We start from the raw sequence: 17,222 nt of genomic DNA, 5'->3' as shown, positions 1-17,222 counted from the left end.
ATACGTCACCTTGACAGTGTACCCATATCTAATCCTTGTGAAGCCCGCCATTAGTAAATCAAGTAAGCAATGACGTCATTGCTTGATTCACTTTTCTTTGTTTAGGTGGGATAAGTGATTTAAAGTTCTGTTTTAAATAAGAAAAACAGTAAACCAAATAATTCGAAAAGGAAAGTTCTGAAATGAGAGATTCTCTTATGACACTAGCTCATGACCTAGCAATGTACTTTTTAAATACGTGACAAACGTTTATTGCATAGTGACACTACTAAGATTAAAAGATGAATGTCCTTTCTAGTAGGGTTACCGTTATCGCAAACTTGAAACTTGCCCTTACAAGTAAGAAGGGTTTTGGGTTTTGGGGAAAATAACGTGAACATTCAGCAGATGTTAATCGAACTTAAAGTAAGAACACACTCGGTACATGAGCTATAACATCTTCACCGGTCTTACACAAACGAAAATCAAGGAGAAATCGGAACAGTTATTGGCACTCGGTAACTGGAGAGACTACGACTGGAACATCTAGAGAGGAAGTTCACCACTGTCGGCAATCACGACTTTGCTCTTGGGTGTGCCACTCTGATTTCCTTCAGCTTCAATCTTGTAAACCACATCCATTCCGGACAGCACCTTTCCGAATACAACATGTTTGCCATCCAACCTATAAACATTCAAATACGGAATCAAACTTTAGCTTTGATAACCATACATGTGTAAACCAATGGCTGTTAAAAAAGAAGCGGTAATGGACCTCCTCCTTGTTGCGGGAGAGGCCTTCAGATCAAACTAACGAAATCGGTAGTTGAGCACTATTTTAAATGAGCACAAATGTAGAATTATACAAGGTAAATGATTGAAATTTAAGAAATGTGAGATGGAATCAGTAGAAAAACAGGACAGAATGAACCCGCCATCTGTGGATACCATCACTACGGTTGTCTGGCCGCTGCCCAACTCTCACCAAAACGGTGGGAATCAGGCATTCACTGTAAGCACTATTGGTCTCCACGAGAAAGCAAACCAAAATCGCTTCCTCTAATCAAACGCAACAAGTGCCGGAATTATACAAATTAAGAAAGTGATGCATCAAGCAGAAACGGATAGTCATTCTAGAGATATTCTTAGCTTTTTCAAGTACACATGGAAGCACATAGAATTACCATTTAGTCTTCACAGTTGTGATGAAGAATTGTGAACCATTGGTGTCGGGACCAGCATTTGCCATTGACAAAAGCCCTGTACAAAAGAGCAAGCGTTTTGTTCACAACATAATATATGTTCAAACTTCAGGATTATATTGGGTGCTAGCTATCCACACCACTGGAAGAGAAGGCAGGTGGGATGGGTTTTTTCTCTACCTGGACCGGTATGCTTTAGCATGAAATTCTCATCAGCGAACTTCTCTCCGTAAATTGATTCTCCACCTCTTCCATCGCCTAGTGTGAAATCACCTCCTTGGATCATGAAACTGGGTATAATCCTGTGGAATTTGCTACCCTTGAAATGGAGAGGTTTTCCACTCTTTCCAATACCTTTCTCCCCTGAAATATTTGGGGACAAAAAGCTCAAAATTTTATAAACATTGTCGACTCTTACAACTTTCTAATCACTATGTTCTAATGCAGTATGCAGAAAATTTCTGCATAGCAACTAAATATTTGCATCCTTCCATTTTAATTATTGAGTTGTTACTGAACTTGAAGGCCTCGACCAAGGATCATTTCATATACATTGCTGATGATAAACCCCAAAAAGTAGATACTACATATCAACTTCTAAATTTAATACGAGGAAACGAAGATGAGTAACTGGTTACCTGTGCAAAGAGCTCGAAAATTCTCTGAAACACCAAAGGAATGAATAAGTAATGTTCTGAAATTGTTAGCTTTAGTTTAGCACATAGAACCCACAAAATGATAGTGATATTGTTCAATACCTGCAGTCTTGGGAACCGCCTTCCCGAAGAGACCGATCACAACCTGTCCTGAAACACAATGATCAAAACAAGTATCCATACCGATTAGTTAGAAACAAAAAGCACCACCACCAAAAAAATTCCCAATAATTCATCAAACTATGGCGCCCAAATTTTCATTTGCAAAACTCTATGCACATAAACATTTCTCCAACTCCACAGAAACACATCAACCTCTACACAAATGATCACCTACACTGTTCTAAAAATCCCCGCCTCACACCGCCTAGGAGCTTAGACGGCCGACCACCATCCTGATTAATGTCTAGGCGTTTGAAAATTAAGAAAGGGTGTCTAGACCTGCTGAGGCGCCCACCAACTAAGTTTCAACTTACTTAATACAAAAAATAGATAGTTTTGATTTTGCATTTTATTTTATTTTTTTAATAAATTGTAAAAACTTGTTGAATACTTAAATGTTGTTCCATGTTTTCATTATGTCCAATACTTAAATTTTGTTCCCCATATTTTGTAATTTATAATAAAATTATATATATTTTTAAGAGAACTTTAACGAAAAGCTCATGATACTGTTTACTTTAACAAAAAATCACATTTTTACACTAAAAAGTAAATCCTGATACTATTTATTTACCCTTTATTTTGTCCTTACTGTTAAACTTAAAGTTTTTAAATATTTTTTATTAGTATTCCTTCTTTTTAATATAAACAAACATTTATTTAGATAAAATATAATAAATTTATTTAAGCCCGCCAGACGTCCGCCTCCTACTAGAGGCTAGCGTTTTTAGAACCTTAATCACCTATCGGCATTCAGCTCCCAACCGAGCTCATATATCATATTATCGGAAATCAATATCAAATCTGGGATTAAGGTCCCTTAATTAAATTGAATTTTGAGCAAATGGGTCGAATTTGTTCCAAGGATTAACAAACTGATTGCAAATTAAACAGCATACCAGCAGGCTTTCCAGATATCTCGACATCAAAGTAAACCTTGTGGGTCACTTCCTTCAGATCCTCCTTCGACGTCTTTGCCTGATCAAGAATATACACAAAATTTAAAGATTAATCCTTGAAAACGCAATTGAATCAAACAAAATTAATAAATTTAACCAAAACTATAAATTTCACCTCAATGAGAGCTAGGGTTCCGAAGAGGACGAGGGTACAGAGCAGCAACAACGTCGTTCTAGCCATCTCTTTGCTTTTTCAGTTCTGTAAAGTCTCAGACTCTCCTCTCCCACTCCGGATTCACTGATTTGTACCGATGTGCGAGTCCCAGTGTTTAGAGGTTCCACCAATAGCGGTGCGACATGTATGATATGTGGGTGTTTTGGCGTTATGTCATTGGTTGAGCCGTCTGGAGTCCCGTCAAGAGTCGCATAAAAAGTTGGGTAATGAGTTGGATGTGGGCCATATGCTAAGATGTATTTGGGCCTCGAAGCCTCATTCTAGGGATTTTTTTTCTTTTCTAATAATTCAATAATATTTACAGATGCTAACATTCAATCTCTGACAAATGTGGCATTTACTGTTCTAAAAATCTTGTTTAAATGCTAGCCGGCTGTTTATCGTTTCGATTAATCCCTAAACATTTGAAAATTAAGAAATGGAGCATAGTTTGTCGAGGCTGCAACTTTCACTTAGACAAAAAATAGATAACTTTCATTTTTTATTTTATTTTTTCAATAATTGTAAAAGACTTTTTTCAAGAGAAATTTAACGAAAAGCCCCCGGGTACTGTTTATTTTAACGAAATACCACATTTTCACATTAAAAAGTCAATCCTGGTACTATTCAATTTACCATTTATTTTGTCCTTATCATTAAAACTCAAAATTTTCAAACATTTTTCATTAGTTTTTTTTTTCTTTTCAATACTTAAATAAGCACTCATTATATTGTTTGTTCTCTATGTTTTCTATATATTCTAATAGTTTATAATCCATAAACTCGTTTGGGAACGATTGAAAGCGATTTTAGATATTTTTTAGAACCAAATCTTAATAAAAATGCAAGTTAATTCTAAACACTTAAAGTGCTTCTAACAAGAAGCGCATAACTAGTGTTTTTAGCATAGAGCACTTCAAGTGTTTTTGGAACTCAAAAACATTTTCCTTAAAAACGCTTTCAATGTTTTGAAAACACTTACCAAGCAAACTTTATATGTTATTCTATTTTGCAATTTATGTATCCCAATACAATTATATATATTTTTTAAGTACAAATAAACATTTATTTATATAATGTTTAATAAATTCAATCACTCTTCAAAATAAAATTCACTCATCAATTATGTTATTTCTATTGTTCAGAACCTGCTAACTCTTAGTTTAGTGAAAAAAAGTGAAAAAATTTTTGCAACCAAATTTATTCTTTCTATTATGAAAAACAAGACAAACCAAAACACAACTGGACTTTCATCCAAATAATAAAGTAGATTTGGATAAACATTGTGTTTGTAGAATTATCAGAGAGACGGGTCATACGACCCACTTCCAACAACACCAATATTGTTAACAACTTGGTAATTACCACCTGCACAATCCGTTAAGTGTGGGGTTTTATTACAAAATGCCTCAGTATTATTTGGAGTGGGATTAGGGTATTTAAACTCTTCTTTTGTCATTGATACAGTCTATGTGGGACATTTCAACATGCCCCCTCACGTGGGACCCAATTTGTGGGTCACATGTGGAAGATCCGCACGTCGACAACCACGTGAAGCCAAGGGCACTCACCCTGCACGCGGGGGCCAAGGGACCCACCATCATCGCATGGGGCCAAGGGGACCCACCCATCATATGGTAGTACAGTACGAGCCCGTTCCTTGGCTCTGATACCATGTAGACTTATCAGAGAGACGGGCTATACGACCCACTTCCAACAACACCGATATTATCTCCAACTTGGTAATTACCATCTGCACAATCCGTCAGGTGTGGGGATTTATCCAAAAGACCTCGGTATTAGTTTAAGTAAGATTAAGGTATTTAAACTCATCTTTTGTCATTAATACGGTCAATGTGGGACATTTCAACAGGTGGACAATACTATACTCCAACAACAAACCCAAAACAAATGAAGAAAAGGACAATTGAGAAAAAGTTTAGACATGGACATAATTAGAGAAAGAGTAAATTGCCATTTGACCCTCTAAATTAGTATTTAAGTTAAAGTTGACATTTGAACTATTTTTTGGGTAAATTAAGCCTATGAACTATTTGAAATCAGCCAATTAACCCCGCTATCAGATTCGATGAAATTTTATCAACTTTGCCATCAAATATTGCCACGTGACCAACATTGTATTCACCTTGAAGGTAAATTCGTGCCAGCATTTGACAACAAGTGGATGAAATTTCATCAAATAACAGTGAGGGGTTAATTGAAAGTTCAACAAGTTAATTTACCAAAATAATAGTTCAGGAGGTCAATTTCAACTGAGGTAATAGGATTTACCAACAAAAGCACTATCCAAGCAAAATTTTAGATAGTTGGTCTGACTATGCATCTTATCAAACCGCTAAATGTGTCACTTTATTATTTACTTTCCACTTAATATTCACTAGCGAACATAACGACATGAATAACTATCAAATATATAACATCAATTAATAAAAGATAATGTTATTTACACAATTATTTTTGTCTACCACACACCCCTTTTTTTTTTTTTAGGTTATTAATCTTCTTTAATTCATTTCGTCTCACAACTGAAAATTTAGAAAAACATGTGAAAAATAAAAATAAATGTATGAATAACATTATCTTTAATAAAACAAATTTCGGTATTTAAGTCATCCGCTGGGCGACCCCAACTCACATGTCACGTCCTTGATTCCTTGAACCTCGTTGACGGGCTCCACCTCCGAGGGACCAGAAATCCAAAAGGAAAATAATAGAAAATCAAACGACACATTAACTAACCGTCACACACCAACTACCATTCCCAACTGGAAAAAACCCAAAAATGGAACCAGAAAACACGACTTTTTGGTGAGCTTAGCAGCCTCCTCCCCACCGCCTTTGCTTCCTCAATGGATGCTGCTGCCTCCCAAAACTCCCTTCATCCATGTAAAGTCTTAGAAACCAAAAAAGGAAAAATCATTCCTTTCCTTCTTCCTTTCTTTTTCATATAAATTTGTAAGTACAACTTTGAATTTTGTGTTTTCAGCATGGAAACCCCAGAACCAGATCGAAAAGAAGATGCATCCTTTCCATCTTCTTCTTCTTCTCCGCCGTCGAGCTCACGGGTGGAAGAAGAAGAAGAAGAAGAAGAAGGAGAAGAAGAAGAAGAAGAAGAAGAAGAAGGAGAAGAGGAAGAAGAAAGAGACAGACGTTCAAATGGGGACGATTTTGCTGAGCAGCAGCGGATGAGAAGTTCTAGGACTTTTACTTACCATGTGAACTTGTTGGTGTCCGATGTAAGAGCGTCTGAATTGAAGGATGATATTTGGTCGGCCTTTGCTGTGCTTATCACCTTTTGGTTCTTTGGTCAGTTTCCCTCCTCATCAATCGCTTATTGCAGTGCTTGTGTGAATTTGTTTCATCTTTCTTTAATTAGTTTTGGGATTGAGAAACCACGGTCGTATCTCAAGTGAATCAAATATTGTCACATTAGAAAGTTCAAATAAGGAAATGATTTATGGGCATCATTTTCTCCTCATGCACATCTATATTTATATTTTACTTTTAGATTAAATAACTCATATGAGAATAAAGAGTCGATAAAAAGAGTGCATAACAAGAAAATAAGTACGCGAAAATCATTTCACTTCAAAAATGTTGTACTTTTTATCGGTGTAAAATACCGGCACAATGATTGTAACCTCTACTTAAGTTCTTCCCATAAGCAAAAAGTACTTCCGACAAAAAGTGAAACCAAATCTTTGTCCAGTCAACCCCTTTTGCTTGTTTCATGTGCAGTTGAGGAGAGGGTTTTGAGTTTTGTTCTTCCGTAAAATGGACTGAAATTATTTAATCAATTGATTATTCGGTTTTTCCTCATCTTTTCTCAAGTTTTTCCATTTGTTGTTACTTAATGAACTCGTTTGTTAATGACTTGAGCATCTGAATAATTTGGTCTGTTGGTACTACTTTTGGTTTTTGATGTTCGTCGCGCACAGCATCTATGACTCTGATTCTTGGTTTCTATGGATCCGGCAATCTACCACTAGGCCCGAACTGCTCGCGCTTGATACAAACTAATCCATTTTTTGTGCAATCCATTAAGGTGATCAACCGCATTTCATCTTGTAATTCTCGTTTAGTAAAGAACTGGGGTGCAGTAAAACTCATCTGGTCTATAAAACAATAGGCACAGAAGCTTGATGAGCAAAAACCTGCGCCAGTGTTATATGGATTCCACAAACCTCCTCCCCTGGATGTTGAAACAGCATGGACCGAAACGAAGGATACACTTGTTCCAGCCAATTATCACAAGGCAAGATCTTCCTTGCCATTTCATATCTAAGTTTTTGTCATCTGGTTTGGTTGATGGGATAAAACTTTACTTCTTTTCATGTAACAGGCATGGATTTACTTTCTAAACAAAGGGTCTAGCATCGATATTATTTACAGTGTAATGCCTACAAGTTCCTCGCCTTTAACCCTTGTAATCGCACAAGGTAATTCCCAACTTCTAGTTTCAGATATTTTGTTTGGTTTCTGTTGAAGTACCTCGTATATGGTTATCTAAACTTACCGTACTAAGGTCTAGGATTTATGTCGAATCAAATAGTTGTAGATTTGGGATAATGTTCTGTAACAGCTTCTTTACTCTCCGACACCTGGGATAGTTGCAGATTTAGTAAAATTCTGAAACTTCTCCAATTTCTTAGTCTTCCTTCCTCTCCGACTCTTAAATCTAAGCACTTTCCCAATGGTCCAAATGCCTCTGCAGAAGGTTTATCTAGCATATATGATACGGGGGACTTTTGTTTTTCGGTTATTTTCTCCTCTTTTTTTGTGGCGGTGGTGGTCGAGGTGTTAGTAGAACTCAAATGTATTTTCTGGTGTTGTAAACTTTTGTATGAACCTGCAGGTAGTGAGAGCCTGGCTGAATGGATAGAGGATCCGTCATATGGTAACGCAACATTGTCTTGGAATATAATTTATGGTAAGATTCATCACTCAAATTGATTCTCTCTTTCGGAACCAATTACAATGTTCTAAACTTCTAAGTCAACCTGTTTTCTTCACAGGAAGTGGTAGGATCCAGCAGGAAATTCCAAAGTCTTCTACTTACTATATCGCAGTAGGGAACTTGAACCCAGAGAATGTTGAGGTAATTATTCAAAAGTTTAATCCATTGGTTATAATTATATCGACAATAATCATTAGTTTCCAACTTTATTGAGCTTCCAATGTTTATGTATAAAACAGGTAGAGTTGGTATTCAACATAAAATCTATTCTTTATAACACAACCAAGGCGTATTACAAATGCTCTTTGTATAACCGGTTATGCAGCTTAAAGCTTTCCCTCTTTCGGGCAAATGTTGCTGTCATAACTTCTCCAGGCCCGGAAGAGGTAATGTAAAAGACTCTCATCCCCGAGTTTTGTTTTCCTTCTGTCCCTTTTCGGGCCATTGATACAACTTCCATCACTTTCTGAATCCTTAGGGTGTCCCTGACAATGACTGGTATGTAAACCTGTCTTATGGACCGAGATGGGCCATGTATTTTCTTGTAGCAGGTTATTTCTTAATTCTTATCATCCTTCATATCCTTCTCGTAACGTTGGAAAAGAAATCGTTTTCTTTACATCTACCGCTATGTTTGCTTGTAGGCGTTATGACTTTGCTCCTCTTAACGGCCTTTAAAATTTATTACAAATTCCAAAATTTTGGTGAAGACACAACCGAATTTCAGGCAGAGGAGGGAGAATCCGAGCAAACCCCATTGCTTCCACCCAAAGACGATGAAGTTTTGAGTTGGGGTTCGTCATATGAATCTGTTTCCAATACCGAGGAAGATTTGGATGAGTGCCTTGCAGCGAGTTCCCTTGAAGGAGGGTTAACAAGTGAAGGAGATAGCAACAATACTCGGCGTCTTTGTGTCATTTGCTTTGATGGTCCAAGGGATTGCTTCTTTCTTCCCTGTGGGCACTGCACTGCCTGTTTTACTTGCGGAACAAGGTATACGAATCTGAATCAATGCCGTAGTCTTCTGCTTATAACCCTCTATACAAAATGTTATATATAATGACTTTGAACATAACCTACACTTGCAACATTTTCAACTTCCACCAAATCAAAGAAGAGTTAGATTTCTAAACGGATTCACGGTGCAGGATTGCCGAGGAGGCTGGTACGTGCCCCATATGCCGTAGAAGGATGAAGAAAGTGAGGAAGATTTTTACAGTTTGAGCTTGTGTATATATGTGAACCAAGTTTGCAGGGAGGAGCTCCCTTGTACCATAGTTTTTATGGTTCTCTGTGGATTTTTTTTCACTTACAGATGAGCTTGTGGTTTCAATTGTACTAGAAGGCCTTTCTTTTTCGGTAGAATTCTGGTTTTTGGCATGAATCTTTTGAGGAGGTTTGCAAATGATTTGGGTTTGTAATGCTTGAAAGTTTAAGGTAAGAAATAATTTAGGGGGTTATTTATCCGACACACATTTATTGTCATTGTCAATATTTCTAATTCTTACACGAAGTAAATAAACATGCTCTAAAAGTTGTGCTAGGGACGATTACCACCGTCGGCGGCTAACAGATTGCCGACCCTTGATGAGTTGTGGAGCTCATAGCCATGAAAGGTTGCGTAAGCGAGCAACAGTTGGGACCATTTATTTTTCCTAATTGAACTTTTCATTTGCCCTATCTGAGTTGAATCTTTGAACGTTTAAAAAAAAAAAAAAAAAAAAAAGAGTTAGATCTACGAACGAGTATCGTTCGCTTATTTTTTACAACTTAGTTTAGTTTGATTATATTGCTAAAAACAATCTCACAAAACCGAACCAAATAGCGTAAATTTTCCTTGGTTCGATTCGTGCCCACCCCTAAAACCTATGATAAAATTATTAGGAAAATTAATGAAAATGGTTTGAAAACTTTGAGCTTTAACGATAAAGACAAAGTAAAGTGTAAAATGAATAATATCATATTTGACTTTTTAGCTTAAAAATATATTTTTTTGTTAAAATTAGCAATACCGTGAGTTTTTCGTTAAAACTCCCAAAATTATTTCAGTGATTATTGATATTTAATGGAGCTTACGAAAGTTTTCTTCCGTAACGCTTGGTGAAGCCGGTCCACTTCCCAGTTTATAGCGCAGAGGGTGGTCCCCCGCCATCCATTTTTTCCTGGGAAAAAACCGGTAAGAAGTTACAAAAACCACCCACGTGACAAACACTGCTTCCCGGTGGGACCCCAACTGAAACAGTCAGCTCAGCCCCACCTAGTTACCCGCAATTACAAATTTACAAGGCGATACAACGAACAGACACAATGCAGCAGCAGCACCACCACAACTCATCCGCCGCCGCCGCCGCCGCATCGGATCATGGCTCCGAGATCCGCCGGGCCGTCTCACATCCTCCCATCCGTCATCGCCCTCTCCCTTCTCTCACTCGGCTTCGTCATCTACAAGGTCTAAAACGCAGCGTCGTTTTTCCGGTTTCCATTTTTATTGTTTATGAAAAATATTTCACTGGGGCATTTCGTCGAACAGGTGAACGACTTCGCCACTCAGACCAAGACACTGGCCGGCCACAACCTCAAGCCGACGCCGTGGCACTTCTTCCCGCCAAAAACCTTGACCGATGAGACCCTCCACGACCGAGCGTACAAGCTCATCCACTGTTACTACCTGCCGCTACACAAGGAACGAAGTCCCTGAACGACGCCGTCCTCCGTCGTCCCGCGCGAAAGCCCCGAAATGCCCCGAGTTCTTCCGTTGGATCCACCACGATCTGGAGCCCTGGGCGCGGACCCGGATCTCCGCCGCCCATTTGGAGACCGCCAAGCAATACGCAGCGTGTCGCGTGGTGATTGTTGACAGGAGGCTGTATGTGGATTTGTACTGGGCCTGCGTGCAGAGCCGCGCCATGTTCACCATTTGGGGTTTTCTGCAGCTCCTTGCCAGGTATCCGGGTCGGGTTCCGGATGTTGATATCATGTTTGATTGTATGGATAAGCCCATCATCAACCGGACCGAGCACCAATCGATGCCTTTGCCGGTTTTCCGGTACTGTACGGACGGTGATCACTTTGATATCCCATTTCCTGATTGGTCCTTCTGGGGTTGGTAAGAATCATCATTCTTTGATTGTCTTCTGATTCATATTAATTGTTTCTCTAAGTTTCTAGTTTTTTCGGGTAATTTTTCGTGTTTGCGTATGCATTGTCAATGATTCAATGGGAAAGAACCTGAATTTATTAATTGTTCGTGTGTGCTTGAATTGCTGTAAAAATTTCTAAAAAGTAAATAAATTACTCCATGCTTGTATGCTTGCATCAATTACATGGTGGTTATCAGGCGGATTTAATTTAACAAGATTGACATTGTATGCTAACCTTTTACTGATTTGTATGACATGAAAATGCTTCATTTATTTTGGCATCAAATGCGTGGTTATGGTTTTATTTGTGCTGATTGTCTTTATAGTTTATGATTACTGCACAGGCCAGAGCTTAACATTCATCCCTGGGAAGAGCAGTTCCCAGAAATCAAGAGGGGTTTTCAGGAAAGAAGTTGGAAAAAGAAGGAGCCTTTTGCATATTGGAAAGGAAATCCAGGTGTTAGTTCCCCTGTTCGTACAGAGTTACTTAACTGCAACGACACGAAGATGTGAAGTGCGCAGATTATGCGTCAGGTTGAGTTAAATCTGCATGTTGATCTCTCTTTAACTGGAACTGTAGGAGTGATAGGCCTAGACCAGACCTGACATTGTCTTTCTATATACATCATAGGATTGGGAAGCGGAAGCAAGGGCTGGTTATGAGCAGTCCAAACTATCTAAGCAGTGTAATCATCAGTAAGTACAGCTTCTAGAAGTGATGGCCTAGCATCGTATTCTCCATATATAGTCCAACTGATTAGCTAGGAAGATGTGGCTTGATCATTTATTACTTATTGGCCTAAGATATTGTCCCGGAGTTGATATGTTGACTCTGCTTTGTAGTCCTTTTGCTTTTGTCTATAGAGTTCAATTTTCCGCATCTATGAAAATGATGCAGTTTGCAGTTTATAGTTTTTGAAGTTCTGAAACCTGGGCAGCCTTTAACTTTCAAGGAGGACTTGACATTCTCTTTTGTGTGTTTTCTTTTTATCTAGTGGACCTTGACCGTTCCAATGATTCGCAAAATGTTTCCTTCTCCTCTTTCTCCTCGGCTGATGAGTAGCTGTTATGTATAGTTGTACTCCATTGGCGTCTTATTATCTAATTGGCATGTGGATGTGATCCTGCAGCTCAGAAATCTTTTCCACCTTTTGTAGGTACAAAATCTATGCAGAAGGCTATGCTTGGTCAGTCAGCTTGAAATATATCGTATCATGTGGCTCTCTTACACTAATAAGAACCCCGCAATATGAGGATTTCTTCAGCCATGGTCTCATTCCTAAGATTAATTATTGGCCCATCTCCCCTAACGCTATATGCCCATCCATAAAGTCTGCTGTGGACTGGGCTCTTGAACACCAATCTGAGGTATCTTTCAACTGTTAGTAGTATTCTATATTATGTTCTTGTTCTCGTCGTTATATTTCGCATCAGTAATGTACAATTCAGTTTTCCCCCGGCTTTCCCTTTAAGTTTATACCTTCATATCCTTTAAGTTTATACCTTCATATGAAAGAACAACATAATCAAGGCTACAATATTCTCCAATGGCTGAACAGGCTAAGGCAATGGGACAAAGAGGGCAGAATTTCATGGAAAGCCTAAGCATGGATCGGGTCTATGATTACATGTTTCACCTCATAACGGAGTACTCAAAGCTGCTGGACTTCAAGCCAGACATTCCAGCTTCTGCGATGGAAGTATGTACAGAATCCTTGCTTTGTCTTGCTGACCCGATACAGAGGGAGTGTCTTAAAAAGTCTACCGCTTACCCTTCTCCTGGCCCCCCGTGCGCTCTCCAATCGGCTGATAGTAGTCTCATCAAGAGATGGAAGCGGCGAAAACAAGAAACGATGGACGCCGTGGAGGACATGAATCCGAAGGAACGGAGACGATTAAACTAGGATGTATGCTGTCGTAGTGTAATAATCATAATTCTTTTAGTTTTGTAGTTTGATGGTGTAGTCTTAGATGGCTCCTGAAGTAAGGTTTTCATACCCCTGTTGAGAAATCTATAGCATTGCTCATTGACACACAGCACTTGGGAGAGAACAATAAAAATTAAATTTTTAGGCTAATTTTATTTTACACCTTTAAAGATATGAAATGATTTTTAAAATGAATATTGGGGTTTTAATTTTTTCACATTTCAAGTTTTCGCGTGATCTTTAAAATAGTTAGTAGAGGTTTTAATTTTCTCAAATTACTTCCTGAGGTTTTGCAATTATATCAATTTACACATTTTGAATATTTGAACATCTAAATATACAACTTTTTTAATCAATGCATGCAAATGAAGCTTACATGTCATTGGCATTACGGGTTTTATGCTCACTATGTTATTAATTTAATAAAAATTCAAATAATTCATTAGATAAAAAGTGTAAATTGACACAATTTCAAAATTTTAAGAGAGCAATGTAAGAAAATTGAAAAGTCGTGATCCATTTAAAAATCGCTCCAAACATAGAAAGTGTGAAATATTTATCTTTTCAATAATACATTTAAAATACACGTAGGATACGTGAATCGAGTATCACTAAAATTGGTGTGAAACTTTTGTGTATTGAACGTAAAAAAACAAAAAATACGTAATTTAATTAAGGGTAATGTTAGGGAGATCAAAATTTTTAAACTAAATTTACAAACAAAATAATATGGTTGTAAATGATTGAATTATTAAATGTCGATTAACGTACTTATTTCTTAATTGTGATACAAGCACTTTAATTTAAAAAATTTGGTCTCCAACCGTACACTAAAAACTCAATTTTAGGAAAAATTGGAGTTTCCAAAAGTAGATACTGGAAATCAGAGCAACAGAGCGGGAAGTTAAGGAAAAGAAAAAAAAAAAAAAAACTAATAAAAAAATACCATCACTCTCCACCACCTTCCTCCTCCTTTCTTGCGAAATCTCACAATCCACCAATCCCCCAGAAAATGGCTGATAGTAGCGGCGTTGTCACCGTCTACGGCAAAGGCGCCATATACGAAACCACCAGCAAGTCTTCCCCGTTCTCCGTCAAAGTTGGCCTCGCCCAAATGCTCCGCGGTGGCGTCATCATGGACGTCGTCAACCCTGCCCAGGCCCGTATCGCCGAGGAGGCCGGTGCCTGCGCCGTCATGGCCCTCGAGCGCGTCCCCTCCGATATCCGATCACAGGGCGGTGTTGCTCGAATGTCCGACCCCCAGCTCATCAAGGAGATCAAGCGCTCCGTCACCATCCCCGTCATGGCCAAAGCCCGCATCGGCCATTTTGTTGAGGCCCAAATCCTCGAAGCCATCGGCGTCGACTACGTCGACGAGAGCGAAGTCCTCACCCTCGCCGACGAGGAGCACCACATCAACAAGCACAATTTTCGAGTCCCGTTCGTCTGCGGATGCCGGGATCTCGGCGAGGCGCTCCGCCGGATCCGCGAGGGCGCCGCAATGATCCGGACGAAGGGGGAAGCCGGCACCGGAAACATAGTCGAAGCCGTTCGGCACGTCCGGCACGTGATGGGGGACATCAGGGCCTTGAGGAACATGGACGACGACGAGGTGTTTGCGTACGCGAAGAGAATCTCGGCGCCGTACGATCTCATGATACAGACGAAGCAGGTCGGGAGGCTGCCAGTGGTGCATTTTGCCGCCGGCGGCGTGGCGACTCCCGCAGACGCGGCGCTGATGATGCAGTTGGGGTGCGACGGGGTTTTCGTCGGGTCGGGTGTGTTCAAGAGCAGTGACCCGGCCCGGAGAGCCCGGGCGATTGTGCAGGCTTCGACCCATTACACTGACCCGGATGTGCTGGCGGACATCAGCTGCGGATTGGGCGAGGCAATGGCCGGGATTAATCTGAACGACGAGAAGGTCGAGAGGTTCGCATTTCGGTCTCACTGAAACGGTGAGTTTTGAGTTTGGAGCCTTTTGGTGATCCCCAAAGGGCTAAAAGCTTAAAGGTTTCAACTTTTAGAACCATATGAACATTGCCCGTATATACCATTTCTCATATATTGATTTCTTAGCTGTGGTAAATTTAAATTTCATGGCTCAGCCGTATTTATTTCTGGAATTTTTATTTCTTCTTTCTCTTGTTATTTTCGAAATAATGTTTCACATGTATATAACGAAAGTATAATACAATATCGTGTACATATATCGTGTTTGTATCTCAAAATTATCAGTAACTATGCTCGCGTCATGTCATTCTCCACTGTTGTGTTACATCATACATTGCTTTTACAACTCATTGGTGATGGTATTGTTTTAGGGAACGGATCCCCTCCTGAGCTTAGAAGGTTAAGCCTCCTGAGCAAATCACACGGACCGTTGGATTTTGATCCAACGACTACAATAATTATAGCCGTGGGATCAAAATCCAACGGTCTGTATAATTTGCTCAGGAGGATTCGTTCCCATTATTTTATACTCCCTTCGGTCTTGGCCTTCTACTTATAAGCATTTTTTCAGACATTAGCTTTGCCTTTCTCTAGTTCTACCTCCCGCATTGTTCTTCCTTTTTCTTCAGAATCTCATGTTCTTATGTGTATTGAATCATCAATCCGTACATGTCGCAATGGGATCTTACGTGCTTGACTTCATCAAGAAAGAATGTCCTTAATCCATGTGATCGTGGAATTCAGATGTACTAAATTAAGTGCTTGGCCAAAGAAAATGGCACCATGGGAGGCCGGTCCGCCCTGCCCCTTCACCACCTGCACCTTTGATTTAAGAACGCTGGCAGCGCAGAATGCACTAATTAATCCGCCATCAGCAAGTTTTCCAAAACAAATTTAAATAATCGATTTTTCTGAGCATTTAATTTCTTGTTATGGTCATGGTATTCGTTCAAACTTTTTATTTGCCTGTATTTCTGCTCGAACTGGTTGATTAGACTATATTGTGTCCCTTTGGCCGTCGGAGGTTCTTGTCATTGTTTAGTCTTCAAGTGTAGGAGAGCAAATAATGTTTAGTTTTAAGTCTCACTTTCACCAGATTTTGTCGTCGCTATTATGCCTTGGTTTTTTCAGTTTTGCTTTTTCTTTTTTATCCTTCAACAAGTGATTTCGGCATCCTTACTCCCTCCTACACTTGTCTATTTTTTTTTTTACTTTCATTTATGGAAAAGCAACTACATGGCATGAGTACACCGCCATTGTAGCGTTGCACACTAATGATATAATGATAAGTGTAAGTTTTCTCTACTTAGCGTTGTACATTAGTGAGAGACATCGCGATAGCTGTTAAAAAGGGTAATGCTAATAATGTTTAGTTTTAAGTCTCACTTTCATCAGATTTTGTCGGCGTTACTATGCATTGGTTTTTTCAGTTTTGCTTCTATTCTTTTTTTATCCTTCAACAAGTGATTTATGCACCCTTTTTATCTCCGACACTTATTTATTTATTTTTTTCTTTCATTTATGGAAAAACAACTTACATTGCATGAGTACATCGTCATTGTAGTGTTGCACGTTAACGATACAATGATAAGTATAAATTTTCTCTACTTAGTGTTGTACATTAGTAAGAGAGGTAATGCTAATAATGTTTAGTTTAAGCCTCACTTTCACTAGATTTTGTCGTCATTATTATGCCTTGGTTTTTTCAGTTTTGGTTCTTGTTTTTTTCTTTTTTTTTTAATCCTTCAACAAGTAATTTCTGCACCTTTTCCCCTCCTACACTTATCTATTTTTTTTCCCCTTCTTTTATGGAAAAACAACTTACATTACATGAGTACACCGTCATTGTAGCGTTGCACACTAATGATACAATGATAAGTGTAAGTTTTCTCTACTTAGCCTTGTACATTAGTAAGAGACGACACGATAGCTGTAAGAAAGAGTAATGTTAGAGAGACTAAAATTGTAAATTAAATTTTGGAAACAAAGGACATGGAAGTTGATGATTGGTTTATTGTTTAAGTGTTGATAAGTGTGCTCATTCCTATTGATGATATATCATTTAGTTTGTAAATTTAGTCTCTCTATCGTTACCCATGTAAGAAAATAACATG

The 17,222-nt window shown here is 38.8% G+C and overlaps 4 protein-coding genes and 1 non-coding gene across 7 annotated transcripts; 3 read left to right on the top strand and 2 right to left on the bottom strand.

The window, feature by feature from the left end:
- Nucleotides 1-274: 274 nt before the first annotated feature.
- LOC125468606 (peptidyl-prolyl cis-trans isomerase CYP19-4-like) lies at nucleotides 275-3,234 on the bottom strand. Its single transcript, XM_048564573.1, has 7 exons — nucleotides 3,074-3,234; nucleotides 2,899-2,977; nucleotides 1,940-1,987; nucleotides 1,820-1,843; nucleotides 1,362-1,544; nucleotides 1,164-1,239; nucleotides 275-664 (listed from the first exon to the last, which is right to left on the bottom strand). The coding sequence occupies exons 1-7, from the start codon at nucleotides 3,137-3,139 to the stop codon at nucleotides 526-528; spliced, it is 615 nt and encodes a 204-aa protein (XP_048420530.1). The 5' UTR covers nucleotides 3,140-3,234; the 3' UTR covers nucleotides 275-525.
- Nucleotides 869-1,007, bottom strand: LOC125468653. The gene has a single exon (XR_007251038.1). It is a non-coding gene; the product is annotated as a small nucleolar RNA snoR143 (small nucleolar RNA).
- A 2,628-nt stretch (nucleotides 3,235-5,862) lies between the features above and the next one.
- Nucleotides 5,863-9,561, top strand: LOC103938936 (E3 ubiquitin-protein ligase APD2-like). Of its 3 annotated transcripts, XM_048564570.1 has the most exons (11): nucleotides 5,863-6,019; nucleotides 6,120-6,439; nucleotides 7,072-7,178; nucleotides 7,263-7,388; nucleotides 7,476-7,572; nucleotides 7,989-8,063; nucleotides 8,149-8,231; nucleotides 8,330-8,476; nucleotides 8,569-8,641; nucleotides 8,735-9,083; nucleotides 9,239-9,561. In XM_048564570.1, the coding sequence occupies exons 2-11, from the start codon at nucleotides 6,121-6,123 to the stop codon at nucleotides 9,312-9,314; spliced, it is 1,452 nt and encodes a 483-aa protein (XP_048420527.1). In that variant the 5' UTR covers nucleotides 5,863-6,019; nucleotide 6,120; the 3' UTR covers nucleotides 9,315-9,561. The 3 variants fall into 3 exon arrangements, with proteins under 3 accessions (XP_048420527.1, XP_048420528.1, XP_048420526.1); XM_048564571.1 differs by having other exon boundaries at nucleotides 5,922-6,439; nucleotides 7,123-7,178; XM_048564569.1 differs by having other exon boundaries at nucleotides 5,932-6,439.
- Nucleotides 9,562-10,353: 792 nt separating this feature from the next.
- Nucleotides 10,354-13,308, top strand: LOC103938934. The gene is given in 7 exon segments (XM_009348985.3): nucleotides 10,354-10,539; nucleotides 10,621-10,757; nucleotides 10,759-11,196; nucleotides 11,575-11,764; nucleotides 11,862-11,926; nucleotides 12,388-12,598; nucleotides 12,790-13,308. Coding segments are annotated over 7 exon segments (1,473 nt in total). The 5' UTR covers nucleotides 10,354-10,452; the 3' UTR covers nucleotides 13,135-13,308.
- A 408-nt stretch (nucleotides 13,309-13,716) lies between these two features.
- LOC103938933 (probable pyridoxal 5'-phosphate synthase subunit PDX1) lies at nucleotides 13,717-15,415 on the top strand. The gene has a single exon (XM_009348983.3). It carries the CDS (start codon nucleotides 14,171-14,173, stop codon nucleotides 15,107-15,109), a length of 939 nt encoding a protein of 312 aa, XP_009347258.2. The 5' UTR covers nucleotides 13,717-14,170; the 3' UTR covers nucleotides 15,110-15,415.
- The last annotated feature ends 1,807 nt before the right edge of the window (nucleotides 15,416-17,222 follow it).

Source organism: the organism of the source record quoted next, unplaced genomic scaffold (assembly GCF_019419815.1).
Source record: "Pyrus x bretschneideri cultivar Hongxiangsu unplaced genomic scaffold, Pyrus_bretschneideri_v1 Contig39, whole genome shotgun sequence".
Lineage (NCBI taxonomy): Eukaryota > Viridiplantae > Streptophyta > Magnoliopsida > Rosales > Rosaceae > Pyrus > Pyrus x bretschneideri.
The sequence above is the reverse complement of the archived record's forward strand: the minus strand, read 5'-3'. Positions and strand labels throughout refer to the sequence as shown.

Excerpts from the sequence above, each read along its gene's own strand:
- LOC125468606 (XM_048564573.1), bottom strand. The coding sequence starts at position 3,139 with ATGGCTAGAACGACGTTGTTGCTGCTCTGTACCCTCGTCCTCTTCGGA. Across the intron at positions 1,844-1,939 it reads GGCGGTTCCCAAGACTGCAG|AGAATTTTCGAGCTCTTTGC; the intron begins GTATTGAACAAT and ends TTGGTGTTTCAG. Across the intron at positions 665-1,163 it reads ACAACTGTGAAGACTAAATG|GTTGGATGGCAAACATGTTG; the intron begins GTAATTCTATGT and ends GAATGTTTATAG.
- LOC103938936 (XM_048564570.1), top strand. The coding sequence starts at position 6,121 with ATGGAAACCCCAGAACCAGATCGAAAAGAAGATGCATCCTTTCCATCT. Across the intron at positions 6,440-7,071 it reads TATCACCTTTTGGTTCTTTG|CATCTATGACTCTGATTCTT; the intron begins GTCAGTTTCCCT and ends CGTCGCGCACAG. Across the intron at positions 8,064-8,148 it reads GTCTTGGAATATAATTTATG|GAAGTGGTAGGATCCAGCAG; the intron begins GTAAGATTCATC and ends TTTTCTTCACAG.
- LOC103938933 (XM_009348983.3), top strand. The coding sequence starts at position 14,171 with ATGGCTGATAGTAGCGGCGTTGTCACCGTCTACGGCAAAGGCGCCATA.